This window comes from Medicago truncatula, chromosome 1 (assembly GCF_003473485.1).
Source record: "Medicago truncatula cultivar Jemalong A17 chromosome 1, MtrunA17r5.0-ANR, whole genome shotgun sequence".
Lineage (NCBI taxonomy): Eukaryota > Viridiplantae > Streptophyta > Magnoliopsida > Fabales > Fabaceae > Medicago > Medicago truncatula.
Window position 1 is genome coordinate 11,931,768 of NC_053042.1, and position 21,525 is coordinate 11,953,292.

The 21,525-nt window shown below is 34.6% G+C and overlaps 1 protein-coding gene across 1 annotated transcript; it reads left to right on the forward strand.

The window, feature by feature from the left end:
- Positions 1-17,436: 17,436 nt before the first annotated feature.
- On the forward strand, positions 17,437-19,863 carry LOC25482604 (F-box only protein 6). Its single transcript, XM_013611190.3, has 2 exons — positions 17,437-17,597; positions 18,642-19,863. The coding sequence occupies exon 2, from the start codon at positions 18,710-18,712 to the stop codon at positions 19,760-19,762; it is 1,053 nt and encodes a 350-aa protein (XP_013466644.1). The 5' UTR covers positions 17,437-17,597; positions 18,642-18,709; the 3' UTR covers positions 19,763-19,863.
- The last annotated feature ends 1,662 nt before the right edge of the window (positions 19,864-21,525 follow it).

Consider the following 21,525-nt stretch of genomic DNA (forward strand, 5'->3'; position numbering starts at 1 on the left):
CAAGTTGAAATTTCTTATGCCCGTTGCAGGGAGCTTTTTTCATAAATTATGAAACTTATGAGTTTAATGTTGGACATATAAGTAATGTGAGATATATAACTAAGTTCTTAAAGTTATAGTTGGAAACGAATGTCTTCCTCTTCTGTGGTCATGAAGTATTGATTCATTGTTGATTCCGACGCTGTCTCAGGTTCCCCAGCAACAATTGTCATTGTTTACTTACACAACAAATTGCATTCAACCCAGATAACAGTACCATAAGAACATCCTATTATATGGTACTGTTGTAATTATTTGGTGGATTTATATTTCACCGTATGGATTAAGAACATCCTTAAACAAATGTAAAAACGTAGAGACTGCTTGAGGAAAAAGTTGAGTGAATCTAATTCAATATTTTTATTTTTTGCTTTGTTCATATAATTGCTGATGCTTCACTGCTCCAAGGGTTGTCAAGGAAACTAGACGCCTCAATGCAAGATAGTTATCAAATCTTGCCTAATTAATATCTTGAATGTTATCTCTTATGAAGAAAATTAGCACGATTTCAAAACAAATTGATTCACTCGAAAACTGTTATCAATTTAACTATCTCAAACGTCTCTCTTTTTGGTAATAATACTAATAAAACATCCTCGGTTTCAATTTTTGAATTTACTATTTTGAAAGCTTGCAAGATACATCTTCCCAAAGCTCCTATCATCAAGGAAGATAAAATTAAACAGCCTCTATCTACTACTACAATAAGAAAAGTGATTACTACCATTTTCTCTAAATTATCCTTCTTAATTCTCACTAAATAACAAATTTTATAGGTAACATTGACATATTACACAAATCAGATTTTCCATCCACTTAACATTAATTACTATGATATTATTATTTTCGTTTTCCAATACATGTTGCACATGTCAATAATAAGTGTGGCTTCATTATTTTCATATCTCATGTTAGGGGTGTTTGCGGTCCGGTTTGAATCAGACAAAAATTTATCCGATCTAAAGATAAAATATATGTGGTTGGGTTCGGTTGTGGATGATTAATTTTAAAAAAATCGATCCAAAATGATCCAATTTAATTTGGATCGTTTTTTGGATATCCAAATTAAAAATTGTAACTTTTTTTATTAATAATAAGTTTATAAAAATGTGATAAAATAATAGGTGTGATGTGAAATATAACATATGATTTATAAAAAAGAGTACAAAATGACAATGATTAATTATCTTTGAAACATAAGATATAGAAACAAAATTGATTAAATTAAACTGATATGTAGTATTAAAAGAATGAAAAAAAATAATAGTTTAATGAAATATATTATACTTATAAAAATTGAAATATATGTTAAAATATATGTATGCGGTTCGGTTCGGTTTTGAAAAATCAATCCAAAATCCGATCCAATTTGAGCGGTTCTCATAAAATGTCATCCAAACACATTCAATATTATTCGATTTTGTGCGGTTTTTGATTTTTTTGGATCAATTTTCGGTTTTAATTATTGGATCGGTTTGGATTTGAACACGCCTATCTCACGTATTAAGTTTCTCATTGTCGTTGATCATATTCATACAATATACTACTACTATAGTAAAACATAGACTTATTTAAAAAAATGGTTATATTAGAAAAAGAAGCAATTTATTCTTTTGTTTCACAAAAAATGGAGTAATTAAATATTATACTAATGCAATAAAGTAACAACCTGTATTAGTATATTTTTAGTGCAATATATAAAATAAAAACCAACAAACAATAAAAAATGGAGTAATTAGAACAAAAAGGAACTAACCGGTTCACTTTATTACAATTTTATTTAAGCACATAGATTCTCTTTTTGATTTTGGAACTAAACCAATTTGTTTTACCTAGGACGAAAGTGTCATTTTCGTCTCTGATGCACACTCATATTCCAACCTTGTTAGAGAGCTTACAGAAAGAGGCGTCAATGTTACATTTAACTATACCTGCATTTGGCTTCATCCACTTTTCATTTTGCTCCGATTGCTGACGGTTAGATGAAGTATCCTGAATAGATCTTGTTGTCTTCCAATCTTCCAACATAGTCTTTGCTCGGTCAAAAACATAGGATTGAGCATCGGTTATGTCATTCCAAATTTTGTTATTCCTTTGTTTCCATATGCTTTACAAAACACAACCAAACAGAGCTGCATCATCAATAGTTAGAACATGTAAAACATTGAATATAACAACACTAATATCATGATTCTGAGTAAGTATGCCACTGATAATGGAAAAAGCATTCCACATGCTCCAAATATTGCTGCTGCCTGGAGATCTGAAGAAGAGATGAAAGCTATCCTCCTCCTCAGTGGCGGAGCCAGAAAATTTATGAAGTTTGGGCAAAAAATTTATCGCAAATTAACACGTGACATAATATATCAACAGTCATAAATTGATTTTTTTTTAATTTTTAATTTTAATTTTTTTTCCTAAAAAAAATCGAAATAAAAGAGGTTTATCATTTTGTCAACAAAAGTACAATTTAAAATAGGATTATTAATTGAAATTGACCATGTAATATATGTGAAGTCTGAAAATTAACCCTGCAATTAAATAACATGTATTCTGACCATGTAATTCGAGATTTTTATTATTTATAACCATGTAATATATGCGAAATCCAAAAAAGAAACCGAGAGATTGAATTTTTTCATAATTTCTTATAGGAGAGTTAAGAACGTTAAACTATACAAAAAATTATAAATTTTTGACAAACGACAAATTAATTATGAATTTTTAAAGTGTCAAAAGCTCAAAAAACAACACAACGGAAATCTCGACCTATAAATCGAATTTTGAGCTCATTACTTGCAAGGACATCTATAAAAATACATAAAAAGGATACGTAAAGTTTCATAGCATTTCGAAGTCGTTTAAATTTATTTTGATTTTTCAACAAAAACGTGCAAAATTGCAATTTTGTTCCGCATAAGCGTATACTCACAAGTCAAATTCAATTCACTAATTTTCTAGGCATGATTAGAACATGATAAGAACCTTCACAATGAAATTTTGTAGTTTTTAAACGAGATACAAATTAATTATAAATTATTTAAGAAATTCATAATTATGAGGGAATTCCCCTTATCTTGGATTCTCACTCAGTATTACATAAAGCACAAATAGGAGAACAATTAACCCCCTTATCTTGGATTCTCACCCGCGTTGGTAAACAATTCCTACAAACACGCCAAAGGAGATTTTTAACATTTGGTGGAGCTTTAAGATTCTCATAATATTATAAGAATCTTACCCAAAAAAACTTAGAATTGTTAAAAATTCCTATTTAGTTTGTATTTTGTTAAAAATTCTAATTTTTATTGGGAAATGTTTTTGAAGGTGAAAAACACAAGAAGGGGGGGTTGAATTGTGTTTTCTTTTTCTCTTAAAAAATACTTCTTCTGATAAAACTTCAGAAGCAGTTTGATTGCTTCTGATGAAATGATCAGAGTCAGATTGCAGCGGAAAAGAACAGAGCAGAGAAAAGAAAGACAAAGACACAAGCAGTTATCCTGGTTCCTTCCACAACACGGAAGTAGTCCAGTCCCCCTTGCACTTCCAAGGAGATTTCACTATAATCACAAGATTACAACTGCTCAATACTTTCTAAGTATGAGACTTCACAAAAATGCTCAAGCACACACGCAAGAGTCTTCCAATGCTCAAGCACTAAGCAAGAGACTTCTAATGCTCAAGCACGCAGGCAAGAGACTTCTAATCAAACAAAAAATACAGAGAATTGAGTTTGAATTGAACACTTGATATACAATCAGTGGTGTTCACAATACAATGCAGAAAAGACTCTAGACTTCGAATTTCTAAGATGTATCAAATCAGTGCAGAAATTCAGTGTGCTTTGTAGAATCAAATTGACAGAGTTTTGGCGCTTTTGAACTTATGTATTTCTCTCTATAATCTTCAAGTCTTCACTCCTTTATATAGAGGCGTGAAAGAGACGTTGAGATAATCAGCACGTCTAAAGAGTCGTTTGAAATCCTTTGATTATCCACCAGTGATCCTTTGCCTGATTTGGGTGTAGTCCTTTGAAGAATAAGCTTCAAATTCATTCCCATCTTGAGTGTACAAATTCTGCAGGCATGGCTGTTGTTTTGTCTTGTAGCGTAGACAGAAAACAGAGTAGTGGAGGTAGTGGTTGTACACTTGTACTTTGTCAACTCTATTAATGAGAGACAAGTGCTCAGTGCTATCCATATATCCGTTGATACCTCCCTTTCAATTCTTCGTTCTTCTTTGATAAGACTGAATTGAGAATCAGCTACTTTGAATCTTTAGTTTGATTAAAGGATCAAACATAGATTCTGGTGAAGATATTGCTTCTGATGAAAACTTCTGCTTCTGATGACCTTCTGCTTCTGATGACGTCATCTCTTCAGAAGCACTTCAGCTTCAGGAGCAGTTTTCCTCAGATGCTCAGAATTTCTTCTTCTTTCCATTGTTCTTCCAAGACCTATTGAAATAACTTGAGTAGCCTTTGGTCCTGTACACTTGAACAATTATTAGTAATAACCAATTGACAATTTTTAATACCTTGTTATCATAAAAACTTAATAAGGTTTATTGTGAAACACATTTTGTTCCAACAATCTCCCCCTTTTTGATGATGACAAACAATAGTATTTAAAATGTTCAATTGTTGTTGATCTAATTAATAAGTTGACCACTGGGATAGAGGTTTGTAAGCTCCCCCTGAGTCTAATAGATCTTTAAGGTGAGGTTTGTAAGCTCCCCCTAAGTTCTATTCTTATTAATTAAATTTCAATAAAATACTCATAAAATCAAATCAGAAGTATTTAAAAGAAATTTAGAAGTGGTTGTAATGGGGCTCAGTGCCTTAAAAATACTATACATTTACTCCCCCTTTTGTCATCAACAAAAAGAATAGAAACAAAAGAAAGAGTATCAGAGCAAAACAAAACAAAAGAATAAACATATAACCTTTAAAAATAGTATTTCAGAGCAAGCAGCATTAAATATCATCAGAGTTAAAGCTTGTAAAACATATTGAAGGTGAAAAACACAAGATCCAGAAACAATGATAATATATATATAGAAAAGTTGAGATACAAATGCAGTGCAACTAAAGTACTTAGAACAAAAATTAAAACAAGCAAAAAAAATGTGCAACTAAGGTTGGGTTTGCTTGTACATCTGTTCCAATAGATACTTGATTTGCTCATCCTTCTTTTTGAGTAGCTCATCCTTTTCCCTCATTCTTCTTTTGTATCCAGCATGAATTCTTGTTGCCCTTGAGATGTACTCTTCTTCTGGATAGAAAGGAGTGATGTCCAGCAGAGGCACGTAATTCAGCTCTTTCACTCTAGCTGCTTCATGCATATCATCCAACAACTTTTGCAGCATGGCAGAGTGAGATGAGACACACTTAGAACTTAGCTTATCCAGCAGGTCATCAAAACTCTTTTTCAGATCCATCCATTGATCAAGATAGTGAATAGGAGGTACAGGAACTGTTCTGCGAAGAATCAGTGTCTGAATCTCATCACTAAGCTTGATTAACTGTTCATCTATATACTCAGATTCAAGGATATAGTCAGGGATGGTTGAAGGTTCAGATTGAGTTGTATGAGATGTGGAGGGTTGGTCAGAGGCTGTTTGTTGGTCAGAAGAAGTTAGGTCAATTATTGGTGGTTCTGGTTGTTGTTCTGGTTCTGTTGATTGATGGTCAGAAGCAACTTGTTCAGAAGCAACTTGTTCAGAAGCATCTTGTTCAGGAACAGTTTGTTCAGGAACAGTTTGTTCAGGAACATTTTGCTCAGGAACAGTTTGCTCAGGGATGGTTTCTGTTTGTTGGTTTTCTAACACAGTCTTTCCAGGGACTGTCTTAGAGGCCTTTGTAGGTGTAGGTTGCATTTCACCACCTAAGTGTTTTTCTAAATTGTGAATGGTTGAGGATTCTTGTTGTTGTTGGGGGATTTCTGAAGTAGTTGCTTCTGAAACTACTTCAGAGGCTCTTTGTGGAGTTTGGTTATTTGGTGAGTTTGTTTGGGTGGGTTCAGGTTGTTGTATACTAACAGGCTCTGGAATATCTGGATATAGAGGATGAGTAGTAGGCAAATTGAATTTCTCACACAGTTTAATCCTATTTTTGGAAAATTCTATTTGAGTGCTCTCATAGTCAAGTGTTCCATATTCTGTTAGTTTGGTAGGTTTGGTTTTTAGAAGTTTGTCTATGTGTTGGCTAAGGGGTTGGTCATCTGATTCTGTGGATGATGAAGAGGGTGAAGAGGGTAGAGATGGAATCTGAGTATAGATGTCAGGTTTGGATGAATTACCTGAAGATTGAGCTTCTGGATGAACTGCTTCTGGAGCTTTTGAAACTGGTTCTGATGAAGTTGCTCCTGAAGCTTGCTTATTCTTCAAGGCTTGAGAAAGCAGAGTTGCTCCATACTGAACAGTTTCTAACTCAAACGCTAAAGCAGCAATGTCAAGAGTAGGCACATACCCTGCAGCCTTGAGACGCTCATCCCTTTCTTTCTCAAACACTTCCTTCAACCTTTTCTTCTCTGCTATCTTGGATGCAGAGTACTCCTTAGCATACTGCTTTACTTCTTCAGTCATTTCAAAACTGGGCATGACTATAGGCTCTGAAGTTATAGTCCTTTTTGCCTTCTTGGGGCTTGAGTCTTCATCCCAGTTTTCTTCCAATTCTTCCAACATTTCTGCCCTTCGTCCTTCAGCTGTCTTCAGATTCCTTGAGGATCTCTTCCTTTTGATGGTCTTAAGAGCAGCTTCTCTTTTCTTCTTGGGACTTAGAGGCTCTTCAGAAGCAGCTTGCTCAGAACCTGTTTGTTCAGAAGCAGGCTGTTCTGCTGTTTCTTGAGCATTCCTTGTCCTTTTTGAGATAAGAGGGACATCATCCAACTCCTCCACTTCCTCAAGAATGGTGGACATAGCAGATTTTTCCTTCTTGGCTTTCTTATGCTTCTGAGCACCCTCCTCAGTAGCATCTTCAGCAAGGTATTCTTCCTTGGTGATCTGCTTCTTCTTAGATTTTCTGCCTTTGGCCACAGGCAGATCACCACCATACATTTCTTCAGGGACATCTTTCAAGCTGATCTTCTGATTGTAGGTTTTGTAGAAGTCCAAGATGTAGGCTCTCTGCACATCCAGGGGATCCTTCTTGCAGATGGGGATGTGATGAGTGACTAGATCAGATATTGCATCAGATTCACGCATATCAGAATCTAGTTTCTTGAGAGCATTTGCTGGAATCAGTTTCATCTTCACAAGTGTTGATGCATTGATTATCTTTCCAGTTACTGCTCCCAGCTTCTGGTTATCATAGATGCCCACATCCTTCAAGGCAGAAGTCCTCCTTCTTGAAAGATTATAGAGAGTAGTCTTCCATAAGGAACAAACTTTCTGTTTTCCATTTGACTCTTCTTTAGTTCCTTGATCATGTATTTGAACATGTACTTTGGAACATTCATCGTTGTTTCCTGAGTGATGGTGTGATGCAGAAAGACTTTGTGACCAAGAGAGGGTTGATCACTTCCTCCACCTTTGGGAAAGATGTTTTCATTCTGTATCTTCAGCAGCATTTTCTTCTCAATGCTCAAAGTGCTGTAAGGTTGAGCAACCTTAGACCCATAGATGGTCTCATTGACAATTTCCTTCCAAGAGCTGGTTCTTGGATTAGGAATTTCTTCTCCAAAGTATTTGCCAGAAGTATCCCTTCCCATGGCTTGAGCAATAATCTGCTCATTTATGGTTACAGGAATACCCATGACATTTGATCTAATCTCTGTGCCGGTGAAGGAGAGTAGACCCATTTCTTCTCTGGTTTTTCCCTTTAGAGTAGGATCAACCAGAATCAGTTGAGCTTCTTCCTGTCTAGCAGCTTCAATGTCAAAGACTGAAGCCTTTACCCAGAATTGTCTGACCAGAACTTCATAAGTTGGACCATTGAGAAGACTGAAGTAACCCATCATCTTCTGCTTCTTGTAGAATCTTACCAAGTCGCACCCATGGTGAGTTAGAGAAGCGAAATCCACTGGATTTTCCGCTTGAATGATTAACTCTCATTCCTCAATAGACATAGTTCTTCCTTTGATTTCATATGCTGGAGTATCTATATCCATATTTGATGAAGAACCACCAGCAGAACTTGAAGATGCCATTGATTTGAAGTAGTTTTAGGGTTCTAAGGTGTTTTGAGAGGATGAGTGAATGCGCTTACTTTCGCAGAGGGTTGAGAAGAAAATAGAAAGTGTTTGTTGTGAAGTGAGTAGTGTGTGAATTGACTTAGTGTTTTTAATAAAACGTTTGCAATTCAGAAGGGACAAACAAACACAGCATTAATGACAAATTGGGGGTGCGTGTAAGTATGTTAAAAAGCGAATAAAACATCATTGCCCTTTTTGTTATACTCCAATACAAATAGACCACGTCAGAGACTCTTCAGAAAACTACCTTTTGGGTAATGGGACAGCTGTTACATAAAGTAACTACCAACGTTCCCACTAACCAAGCTATTTAGAAGCAAAGAATAACACTTCTGAAGTTTTAGTGCTGACGTCATCTTCAGAAGCACATTTTCCTCAGAACCTCAGTTAAGAGCTTCTGATGAACCAAAATGCTTCTGAATAAACTTCAGAACCAAACTTCTTATTCAGAGGCAAGCAATTTTTCAATCAGACACAAAATGCATGTTCAAATTTTTCTTAATAAAATCAAATCTTTCAACAGACAAAGGTTTTGTAAATATATCAGCCCATTGATGTTCAGTATCAATGAATTGTATATCTAAAATCCCTTTTTGAACATAGTCTCTGATAAAATGGTGTTTGATTTCAATATGCTTGGCTCTTGAATGTAGAATTGGATTCTTTGACAAACAAATAGCAGCAGTATTATCACAGTAAATGGGAATACTGTTAGCATTAATCTGATAGTCTTCCAACTGATGTTTCATCCAAAGTAGTTGTGTGCAACAACTTGCAGCTGAAATGTATTCTGCTTCTGCTGTAGACATAGCAATAGTTGCTTGTCTTTTGCTTGCCCAGGATATCAGATTCTCTCCCAGGAATTGACAATTTCCACTGGTTGATTTTCTTTCAATCCTATCACCAGCATAATCAGCATCACAGAATCCAATCAACTTATAATCTAGGGATTTCCTATACAGGAGTCCAAGATTAGTTGTTCCTTTCAGATACCTGAAGATTCTCTTAACTGTAGTTAAATGAGATTCTCTAGGATCTGATTGAAATCTTGCACACAAGCATACACTGAATAAAATATCAGGTCTAGATGCAGTGAGGTATAACAGAGAACCAATCATACCTCTGTATAGCTTCTGGTCTACTACTGTTCCAGTATCTTCTTTGCTTAAGGTGCAGGTTGGATGCATTGGAGTGTTCATCACTTTACAATCTTCTAGCTTGAACTTCTTCAGAAGCTCCTTTGTATATTTTGTTTGATGAACATATACTCCTTCTTTACTTTGGTTGATTTGAATTCCAAGAAAGAATTTCAATTCTCCCATCATACTCATTTCAAATTCATCCTGCATTAACTTAGAAAATTCTTTGCAAAGAGATGCATTAGTAGAACCAAATATTATATCATCAACATATATTTGCACAATCAAAATATCTTTCTTAAGAGTCCTTCTGAAGAGTGTTGTGTCAACTTGTCCTCTTTCAAAATCATTTTTAATTAAGAAATTACTTAGTCTATCATACCAAGCTCTGGGAGCTTGTTTCAAGCCATATAGTGATTTCTTAAGTTTATAAACATGGTCAGGATGCTTAAGATCCTCAAACCCAGGAGGTTGTTTAACATACACTTCTTCTTCAATGACACCATTAAGAAAGGCACTTTTGACATCCATTTGATATAATATTATGCCATGATTAATTGCGTAGGATAGAAGTAACCTGATTGCTTTCAATCTTGCAACTGGAGCAAATGTTTCAGTGTAATCAATGCCTTCTTGTTGACTGTAGCCTTGAGCAACAAGTCTGGCTTTGTTTCTGGTTACTTCTCCTTGTTCATTCAGCTTGTTTCTGAATACCCATTTTGTTCCAATAATGTTCTTCTGAAAAGGTTTGGGTACCAGATCCCACACATCATTCCTTTGGAATTGATTTAGCTCTTCTTGCATAGCTAATATCCATCCATCATCTGAGAGAGCTTCTTCAACAGTTTTAGGCTCAATTATTGAAAGCAGTCCTATTAATGACTCTTCTTGTCTAAAATGTGATCTTGTTCTTCTAGGACTATCTTTGCTTCCAATGATTAGCTCCTCAGGATGTGAAGATTTGTGCTTGAATTTAGGTTGAATAACCTGCTGAGTGTTATCTTGAAAGTCCTCAGAAGCACTTTCATTCTGTACTTTTGGGCTAGGTTATGCTTCTGAGTTAGACTCAGCTTCTGGAGTGATTTCAGCTTCTGGACTAGATTCAACTTCTGTATACTTTTCAGAATCAGAAGGTTGATCAGATTCTGATGCATCTTCAGAATCAGTTGTACCTGCATTACTTTCACTTTGCTCTGAAGTTTTACTTCCAAGCTCTCTATCATCAAATTTTACATGCATAGATTCTTCAACACATTGTGTTTCTGAATTATACACTCTGTATGCCTTTGACCTTTCAGAGTAACCTAAAAAGATTCCTCTTTGAGCCTTGACATCAAATTTCTTCAGATAGTCTTTAGTGTTTAAGATGTAACAAGTACATCCAAACTGATGAAAGTAAGAGATATTGGGTCTTCTTCCTTTAAAGAGTTCATATGCTGTTTTCTCCAACATAGGTCTGATATAGATCCTATTTTGAATATAACATGAAGTATTGACTGCTTCTGCCCAAAAATGTTTAGCTAAGTTGTTTTCATGGATCATGGTTCTGGCCATTTCTTGTAATGTTCTATTCTTTCTCTCTACAACCCCATTTTGTTGTGGAGTTCTAGGAGAGGAAAACTCATGGAGAATCCCATGTTTTTCACAAAAAAGTTCAAATGGCTCATTTTCAAATTCTCCACCATGATCACTTCTGACTTTCAAAATTTTCAATTCTTTTTCAGATTGTATTTGAGTGCAGAAGCTGCTAAACACTTCACATGCATAGTCTTTACTTTTAATGAATTTTACCCAAGTCCATCTGTTGTAATCATCAACAATGACTAATCCATATTTACTTCCATATAAAGATGCAGTGTTAACTGGACCAAAAAGATCAATATGGAGTAATTCTAAGGGTCTGGAGGTTGATACAATGTCTTTAGATTTGAAAGAACTTTTCACAATTTTCCCTTTCTGACATGCACCACAAAGTGCATCTGAATGATAATCAATGTTAGGCAATCCTTTGACCAGTTGTAACTTGCTAATTTTAGAAATTAATCTCCAATTAGCATGTCCCAACCTTTTATGCCATACCCATTTTTTATCATTCATTGACAGAAGGCAAACTACCTTCTGATCAGCCAGATCAGAGAAATTTATTTTATAGACATTCTCAACTCTCTTTCCCTTGAATGTAATGGATTTGTCATCCTTGTTGACTAGTGTGCAGTTGGTCTTACTGAACGTTACATCATACCCACTGTCACAAAATTGACTAATGCTCAATAGGTTATGCTTCAGACCATCTACTAGCCACACATTATTAATTGAGATGGAGGAATTACCAATAGTACCTGTACCAATGATCTTTCCAGTTTGGTTGCCACCAAACTTCACTTCTCCTCCATCTTTCATTGTAAGGGTAAGGAACAAAGCTTTCTCTCCAGTCATGTGCCTTGAACATCCGCTGTCTAGGTACCATGACCTTTGTTTCTCTCTTGCCCTTAAGCACACCTGCATTTTTGGACAATTCAGATTTAGGTACCCATATCTTCATGGGTCCTTTTGGGTTAGTTTTGGAGGTTTTACTTTTCCTCCCTTGTACCTTAGGGTGAATGATGAGTGGCTTCTGATCATTCAATACTTTAGGTTTGACACCTTTTGGTATTGTTTTCTCAGAAGCAGTAGCTGCTTTGTTCTTCTGATCCTTTTGTTTTGGGATTTTAGATTCTGGTTTAATCAGATTCTGATGAACAGTTTCTGATCTTTTCAGAATTGTAATCTTTTGACTCTTAGGATCAGATTTTGTCATTACCTTGATCTTAAGGTTTTCTGGCTTTGATGTGATCTTAGCCTGTGAACCAGAAGCTTCAGGTTTTGACTGATCAGCAGTTACAGCATTTGTACCTTCAGGCACAAAGGTGGATTTCAATCCATCCTTGATACAATCACAGTAGCTCTTGAGACTGTATTCTTTGGATTTCTCCTCAGAATATCCAATCCCTTTGCCTTTGTTCTTGTATGTGCTGTAGATCATAGAAGCAACTTTGCTTCTGTCTATTCCAGCCATAATAAAATCATCCAAGGCAATCTCATGTTTATTGCCTGAACCTTTATCACATTTTTCTTGTAGCTTCTGACAAAGACTCTTGAGTCTATCTTCATATGTTGTTGATATGAGGTTAAACCCTTTGAGTTCTTCTTCAGAAGCTTTCAGTTCCAATAGAGTTGACTTTTGTTGTTTCATCAAATCAACATATTTTTCTTTTAAATCTGTCAACTCATTGGTTCTGTGTTCAAACAGTGATAAAAGTTCTTTTAGAGAATCAACAAGTTCTTGTCTAGGAATTTTGGAATATACCTCATTTTCATCTTCTGAATCTGATTCAGCTTCTGATACTGCTTCTGATGATACTGTTGCCACTAACCCCACGGCTGCCTTAGCATCATCATCAGCTTCTTCTTTATCAGAACCAGATTCACTATCCAAATCTTCCCAGGTCGCCATCAAGCTCTTTTTGATTTGCTTTCTGAATTTACTGGAGTTGAAGCTTGATTTCTTGGATTTGCCTTTAAACTTCTCCTTCTGAAGATCAGGGCAATCAGCAATGAAATGACCAGGCTTCTTACAATTGAAGCATCCCTTCTGATCTTCTTTCTTGGAGTTCTTGTAGCTACCTCTCTTGCTCAAAAATTTCTTCTGCTTCCTTGCCAGATACTCAAGCTTGTTGGACAGCATAGCCATTTTTACAGATTGATCTTCATCAGAATCTCCATCAGGTGATTCTTCTTCAGATTCACTGGCTTTGTAGGCTTTGGAAGATTTTGAGGTCTTTCCTTTAGATGGTAAAGCAATGGATTTACTCTTCTTAGAGGTTTCATGCTCATTTAAACTCATTTCATGCACTTTGAGTGAGCTAACAAGATCTTCAACACTTAAAGTATTTAGATCCTTAGCTTCCTCAATAGCAGTTACTTTGGGTCTCCATCTTGAAGGTAAGCTTCTCAAAATCTTACTAACATGATCAGAAGCAACATAGCTTTTCTTCAGTATTTGCAATCCAGAAACTAAAGTTTGAAATCTTGAGTACATTTCTTCTATACTCTCATCATCCTTCATTCTGAAAAGTTCATACTGATGAACTAGCATCAAAGCTTTAGCCTCTTTTACTTTCTTGCTGCCTTCAAAGTTTGCACATAGAGAAGCAAACATAGCCTTCGCAGTAGATTTGTCACTCATTTTCATGTATTCGGTGCGAGGTATAGAAGCCACAATGATTCCTCTTATCTTGTGGTGTTTCTTATAAAGCTTCTTCTGAGCAGGAGTATGTATTCTTCTGTCTATAGCAGCTCCTTCTTCATCCAAATCCAGATCATCAACTCCATCTTCCAGTATATCCCATAGCTCTTCATCCAATCCCATGATAAAGCTGTACATATTAGTTTTCCACCATGAAAACTCTTCTGGATCTCCATTAAACTTTGGAGCTTTTCCAGAGTCTGTTTTCTTGTCAGCAGTATCATAGTCATGCTTGACACTTGTGTATTTTGTAGTAACTGATTCCTCATCTCCAGACATGTTTTTCTAATAGATCTTGAACTGTAACACGGTTAAGTGCTGTGATAACAGAGCAGGCTCTGATACCAATTGAAGGTGAAAAACACAAGAAGGGGGGTTGAATTGTGTTTTCTTTTTCTCTTAAAAAATACTTCTTCTGATAAAACTTCAGAAGCAGTTTGATTGCTTCTGATGAAATGATCAGAGTCAGATTGCAGCGGAAAAGAACAGAGCAGAGAAAAGAAAGACAAAGACACAAGCAGTTATCCTGGTTCCTTCCACAACACGGAAGTAGTCCAGTCCCCCTTGCACTTCCAAGGAGATTTCACTATAATCACAAGATTACAACTGCTCAATACTTTCTAAGTATGAGACTTCACAAAAATGCTCAAGCACACACGCAAGAGTCTTCCAATGCTCAAGCACTAAGCAAGAGACTTCTAATGCTCAAGCACGCAGGCAAGAGACTTCTAATCAAACAAAAAATACAGAGAATTGAGTTTGAATTGAACACTTGATATACAATCAGTGGTGTTCACAATACAATGCAGAAAAGACTCTAGACTTCGAATTTCTAAGATGTATCAAATCAGTGCAGAAATTCAGTGTGCTTTGTAGAATCAAATTGACAGAGTTTTGGCGCTTTTGAACTTATGTATTTCTCTCTATAATCTTCAAGTCTTCACTCCTTTATATAGAGGCGTGAAAGAGACGTTGAGATAATCAGCACGTCTAAAGAGTCGTTTGAAATCCTTTGATTATCCACCAGTGATCCTTTGCCTGATTTGGGTGTAGTCCTTTGAAGAATAAGCTTCAAATTCATTCCCATCTTGAGTGTACAAATTCTACAGGCATGGCTGTTGTTTTGTCTTGTAGCGTAGACAGAAAACAGAGTAGTGGAGGTAGTGGTTGTACACTTGTACTTTGTCAACTCTATTAATGAGAGACAAGTGCTCAGTGCTATCCATATATCCGTTGATACCCCCCTTTCAATTCTTCGTTCTTCTTTGATAAGACTGAATTGAGAATCAGCTACTTTGAATCTTTAGTTTGATTAAAGGATCAAACATAGCTTCTGGTGAAGATATTGCTTCTGATGAAAACTTCTGCTTCTGATGACCTTCTGCTTCTGATGACGTCATCTCTTCAGAAGCACTTCAGCTTCAGGAGCAGTTTTCCTCAGATGCTCAGAATTTCTTCTTCTTTCCATTGTTCTTCCAAGACCTATTGAAATAACTTGAGTAGCCTTTGGTCCTGTACACTTGAACAATTATTAGTAATAACCAATTGACAATTTTTAATACCTTGTTATCATCAAAACTTAATAAGGTTCATTGTGAAACACATTTTGTTCCAACAGTTTTTACAATATTCTACACATTTTTGTACAATTTCATTAAAAAATATAAAAGTTAACTTAAAAATAGGGATTGAAAATTTTATAGAGACTTAAAGTTGAAGAAATTTTTTAAAAGATTAAAACAAAAAATTAATATATTTAAAGGGATCAAAACCATATTTAACCCTTTTATAAATCAACATAATTTATTAGGATAACAACCCTCACGAGATGAGATGTAACAATTGTGCCACAATAAAAAGTATAAATACAACAAGATACCGTTAATTCCACCTACAACCGTTAATTCCTTTAACATGAATTACATGACACACAGACAACATGCTCATACCACCACAACCGTTGGATTTACGTGTGAGTTTAATGTTGGATAGATACGAAACATGACACATATACATAGTGTCTTAAGGTTTTGGATGAAGATGTGTTGTCTCTCTCTCTGATGATGGAGTATTTGTTGTTGTGTGCAACTGTGAGTTATATGACTCATAAACCTAATGCCTTAAGGTTTTGGGTAAGAGTGTGGTGTCTCTCTTGCAAGTGCGGTAGTTCTAGCCTCGATGTGGACGGTCCCCCGAGCTCCTCTTTGTGACCTAACAAAGTGGCATCAGAGCCCGGTTTGACGAAGGGTACGACCGAGGCCGTCGGTCAGTTGCGCAGAAAGCAGCAACGACGGTACAAGCAGCAAGTGGCTCCTGGACACTTGAGTAAGAGTGTGGTGTCACTCACACTTGAGGGGGAGTGTTGCTGTGTACAAGTGTGAGTTATATGTCCCACATCGGGTAAAACAGTAAATGTTGAACACCTTATAAGTAAGAGCACTCATAAACCTAATGCCTTAAGGTTTTGGGTAAGAGTGTGATGTCTCTCTTGCAAGTGCGGTTGTTCTAGCCTCGATGTGGACGGTCCCCCGAACTTCCCTTTGTGACCTAACAATATTATCTCATTGTTGCTCCTGACACTCTCATCTCCCCAGCAACAACCGTTGCATAACCAATTGCATTATACCCAAAGTTATATTCGAATCTTATATATTTGTTGTAATGATTTGGTGGATTTTGATTGCACCACATATAAGAATCCTTAAACAAATGTAAATAAGTTCCTAATTCGGAAAAGAAAAATAAGTTCTCTCCTCCCTTTTTCTCCTAAATCTTTCATCTAAGCATACTTGTAAGACTTGTTTAAGAGTTTGGAGGGAAGATGACCAGAGGAAAAAAGAGAGAAATCTTTTATCATTTTTGAGAGAGTATGTTCGTAATTGGATTGGAATCTTATTAGCATATTTGTTTAGTGTTTTAGAACATTTTCTTCAATTTTGTCATCCAGCAGAAAATTCAAAATCACGACGACTCTTCATACATCTAATTTGATTCTCTTGTGTTTGGGTAAGAAAGAAATAATAGAATATCTATATTATATACAAAGAAAACAATCTCTTTCAACTCTTTTGTGTTGAATTTTTCTTTCCAAAAATGCCTTTAATTTTAAATACAAATAACACATGTAACAAATAGATAATAATAAATTTAAATATTTAAAAAAATGTAACAAACACGATATGAATATATATATATATGTGTGTGTGTGTGTGTGTGGGTGTGTGGGTGGGGGGGGTTTATTTTTCCTATATCATTTAAAAAGTGTAACAAACTAGATGAGTATATTTATGCTTACTTTTTCATTATTACAATTATACTCTTAAATAACTTTTTCTATAAAAAAAATCGTTGTTGGTGTCATTAAAAAAAAAAATTCAGATTATATTTTTTTTGTTATATTGTTGGTGTCATTGAAATAAATAATCATGCTTAACTTTGTTTGTTATAACATAATCTTGATTAGTTTGGTTTGTTATAACTTGAAAGCAACAAACATTCATATCATTAGTTTTAATCTAAATCAAAATTTCATAAAAATAAAAAAACACCATTAATAATTTTCAAACATTAGCGTAATAAAAAGAGTGAAAATTATACATTTGTATAAATTATTAGTATATTGTATATTAATTAGAGATAATTGTGAAACATACTTGGTGCCCAAGTTAGATATACTTGGTGCCCAAGATACTTGGTTCCCAAGTTAGACATGCTTAGTGTCCAAGACATCATTGTATAAATTCATCATACTTAGACATTAAAGCATAATGAAACAGGAAAACAAACTATGCGCAAAAAGAAGTGTTTTCTTCTCCAAGCATCGAACCATAACCCCATTCTCTTCTCTGTCGTTCCTCCGTATATCACTCAGAACCGCCATCGTTCTGCAACGCTGTGCGGTTTAGTCTCTCAGACACAGTTCCTTCTGCGCACCGTCACACGGTTAGTCTTCTTCACATCTAGCTTCTTTTTATATATTTGTTTCCCAAGATGGTAATTAATTCTAAGTCTCTGTACTTAGGTTCTTTGTTGTTATGTTTGCGTTCTTTTCAATTGTTATAAGTACGTTCCCGTGTAACTTGCATTCTATTTGTATAAACAAACAATAAGATATCAAAGGAACCAATAATTAAATAGATTAAAATAAACAAGGATGGATGAATCGTCCAGAATGATGTATTGCTATAATTATATTGATGTTCTAAGTTTTAATTGAGAGAGACGCCTTTAAGAATAGGAATAGGATTAGATGTAGTCACCCGTATCTCGGCTGTTCAATCAAGATTGGACGGACTAGTTCTTATACCAGATTTTAATAGTCTTCAAATCTCAAAAGTCGAGCTTTTGGGTTGTGATTGCAAACAACCTCGGGGCACTCGTTAACAAGACCCTTAAATTAATTCAGTTTTGATTATTTCCTTTCTGTTCACTAGTTTTTAGTGCAAAGAAAGGATGTTGATACGCCTGCAACACTATCATTTAATTTACATTATACATAAGCCAGAAAGCATAGCAGTACCATCTAGTTAATATATATTTTCACATATATTTTCTTAATTTTTTGTGAAGAATTTTATAAAGCCATAATGACATGGTTGTAAAAAATTCTATAAGCAGCACATTTCTCTGTATTTTATGTATTGTTTCTCTATCATGATTTAGTATGAAGTGGAAAAAAATTCTATCAGAAACTCAGCACCTTTCTTGCATTCTTTTTGTGTTCAAGTTATATAATTCAATATCTTCGTAATCCTTGAAATGTTCGGTAATTAAGACCAAGTTTGGACTCGAATATCAACTCGTGTATTATTCTATACTCTGGTTATTATGCCATTTTCCATATGATTTACGCCAATGTTTATATGCATGTTCTATTCCATGTCTTATGGTAAAAGTTTATGAATATTTTCTGTAATCTTTTCATAGACAATAATAGTCTTCTTTGACTTTGATGTTAACAAAACTTTTGTGGCCTTATAATGGCAGCCGGTAATTCTGGAGATATCAGTTTGATGGAGCCTCTGTAAACTACGAAGTCTCGAAGAGATAGGAGCATGAGAAAATCATCTACGGTGCACTTGACTGAAGTTATGAAACCACAAATTTGGGAAAAATTTCCTGAAGATCTATTTGAGAATGTTCTTGCACGACTTCCCATTGTCACAATTATTCGCTTCCGCGCTGTATGTCAGCAATGGAATAACTTGATAAGCTCACAGAGTTTTTCTCAGTTTTGTGCTCAAGTCTCACAGGAAAATCCATGCTTTTATACAACTTTTGGAGATTATGATTATGAAGCCATGTATGACCCTTATATGAAAAGATGGTATTATCCTAATACACTTGAATTCTCTGCTTTCCCGGTTTCTTCTGCAGGAGGTCTAGTTTATTTTCAGTACGAATGTTTTAATACAAATTTGTGTGTTTGTAATCCAATGACTAAATCCTTCAAGAAGTTGCCGAATGGTTGGATTAAGCGGTGGTGTCATTTAGGGATGACAATGAATGGGAGTGCAGACTACAGGGTCCTAAAATTGGGTTGTAGAAAATATGAAATTTACGATTCAGTAACAAAATGCTGGAGTCATCTAGGAAAGATACCTGAATGTATTAAGGGGCCAGGCTGTATTATTTCCACTTCTATCTCCATTGACAACACACTTTACTTCATGCATAAACATCAAAACATTGTTTCCTATGACACATCAACTGGGGTTTGGACACAACACTTGATCCAAGCGCCGTTGCATTCATCGGGCTTAACATTGGCCGTGTCTGATGGGAAGATCATGCTTGTGGGGATACTCGAAGAGAATGATGCTACATTTGTGTGCATATGGGAGGCGCTGAAAATGACTTTCACATTGAAGGAGGTTGATAGAAAGTCGCTCTTAAAATTTCACCGGAGGCCGGTAGGCTTGACTTGCGTTGGAAACAAAGGTTTGCTCTTGTGTTGCTTGAAATCATGCAATATGTATCGTATGATTATTTACAACATAGCAACTAGGGAATGGTTGACGGTTCAATTGCCATTTAGAAGAAAAGTGTTCAAGCAGCATCTCGTACGTGCCACTGCATTCCAACCATGCCTGACTGCAATGCCTTGATTCAACCTAGTTCAATCTTTTAACATTTATTTTTGGATAGCTAGTTTAGAGTTTTGTAAAAAAAAATCCATTTTATATAGAGTTTGCTCTTGTGTTGCATAGCTAGTTTGTTTGGATACATCTATATAAAAGAGATTTTTTTATTTTACAAAACTAGTTCAATCTTTTAACATTTATTTTCTCTCTCCTCTAAAAAAAATCCATTTTTTGAGAAGTTACTCTTAACAGCTTCTCATTTGAAGTTGTTTAAAAAAAAAAATAATAAGATTCCGATTTTTTTAAAAAGTTGTAACAAACACATGCAATATTCTTAAAAGTGATTATTTTGTTTAAAAAAGCTATAACAAACGGGCTCTTAGAGCAGCTTCTAAAAAAATAGATTTTTTTAGAGTAGGGAGAAAATATTGTTTAAATAATTGAACTAATTTTTTAACAAAAAAAAATCCCTTTTATATAGTTGTATACAAACAAACTAGATTATTTGTTTTTAAAAATTGTTTTTTATTATGGTAAATAAACGCAAAATAGATAGATTCTTATTTTCATAAAATCTTTAAAATATGGGTCCGTTTGTTGCAGATTAAAATAAAAGTGATTTTGACATAAAATAATTTAGAGATTATATTTTAGAGACTTTATGAAAAATCAGAATCTATTTTCCGTTTGTTTATCGTATTAAAAATATATTTTTTTAAACAAATAATCTAGTTTGTTTGGATACAACTATATAAAAGGGATTTTTGTTACAAAATTAGTTCAATCTTTTAAACAATATTTTTTTCTACTCTAAAAAAAATCTATTTTTTTAGAAGCTGCTCTTAACAGCTTCTCATTTGAAGCTGTTTTTAGATTTTTTTTAGATTCTGATTTTTTTTTTAAAAAAACTGTAACAAATTGATATAATATTCTTAAAAGTGATTATTTTCTTAAAAAAAGTAATTTTTTTTTGTAAAAAATACTATAACAAACGGGCTCATAAACATGCCCAAATTATGGATCAAAATATTGAACTAGTTTTGTACCAAAAAGTCGTTTTTATATAGCTGTATCCAAACTAAATTATTTTTAAAAAAATGTGATTTTTATTAGGGAAAACAAACATAAAATAGATTCTGATTTTTCATAAAATCTCTAAGAGTTTAATGATGGTGGGTTGAGAGTTGAAAATAATAAATTTGCACCCGCAACCAATCAAAACATTTAGAATTGTCATATCAATTAAATTATTACTTAGCTTATAATTGATGTAGCAATTCTAAATGTTTTTATTGATTTTTTGTGTGCAATTCTAAGTATACGGCCTTTTTTCATAGAGTGGCCAAAATTAGGAATGCCTCCAGCCTTATAACCTCAATATCCAATGGTGGTGAGCTGTTAACTGATCCTTCTAAAATCTCTGAGCACATTGTCAATCATTTTATAGATATTTTCAATCATACCTCTGATATTATAAACAATGGAATGGTGGAAGAAGTGATTCCTACTCTTATCACAGATAGGATCAATAACATTCTCACTTTGCTCCCATCTGATGATGAATTTCATCAAGCAGTATTTTCTCTTAACAAAGAAAGTGCCCCAGGTCCTGATGGATTTGGAGCACTTTTTTATCAAACTTTTTGGGATATTATAAAAAATGATGTTTCTAACGCTGTTTTAGAATTTTTCAAAACTGGTTGGATTTTGCCAAATTTTAACTCTAATAATATTTCTTATTCCAAAGACTAACCATGCAGGTACAATTTCTCATTATAGACCTATAG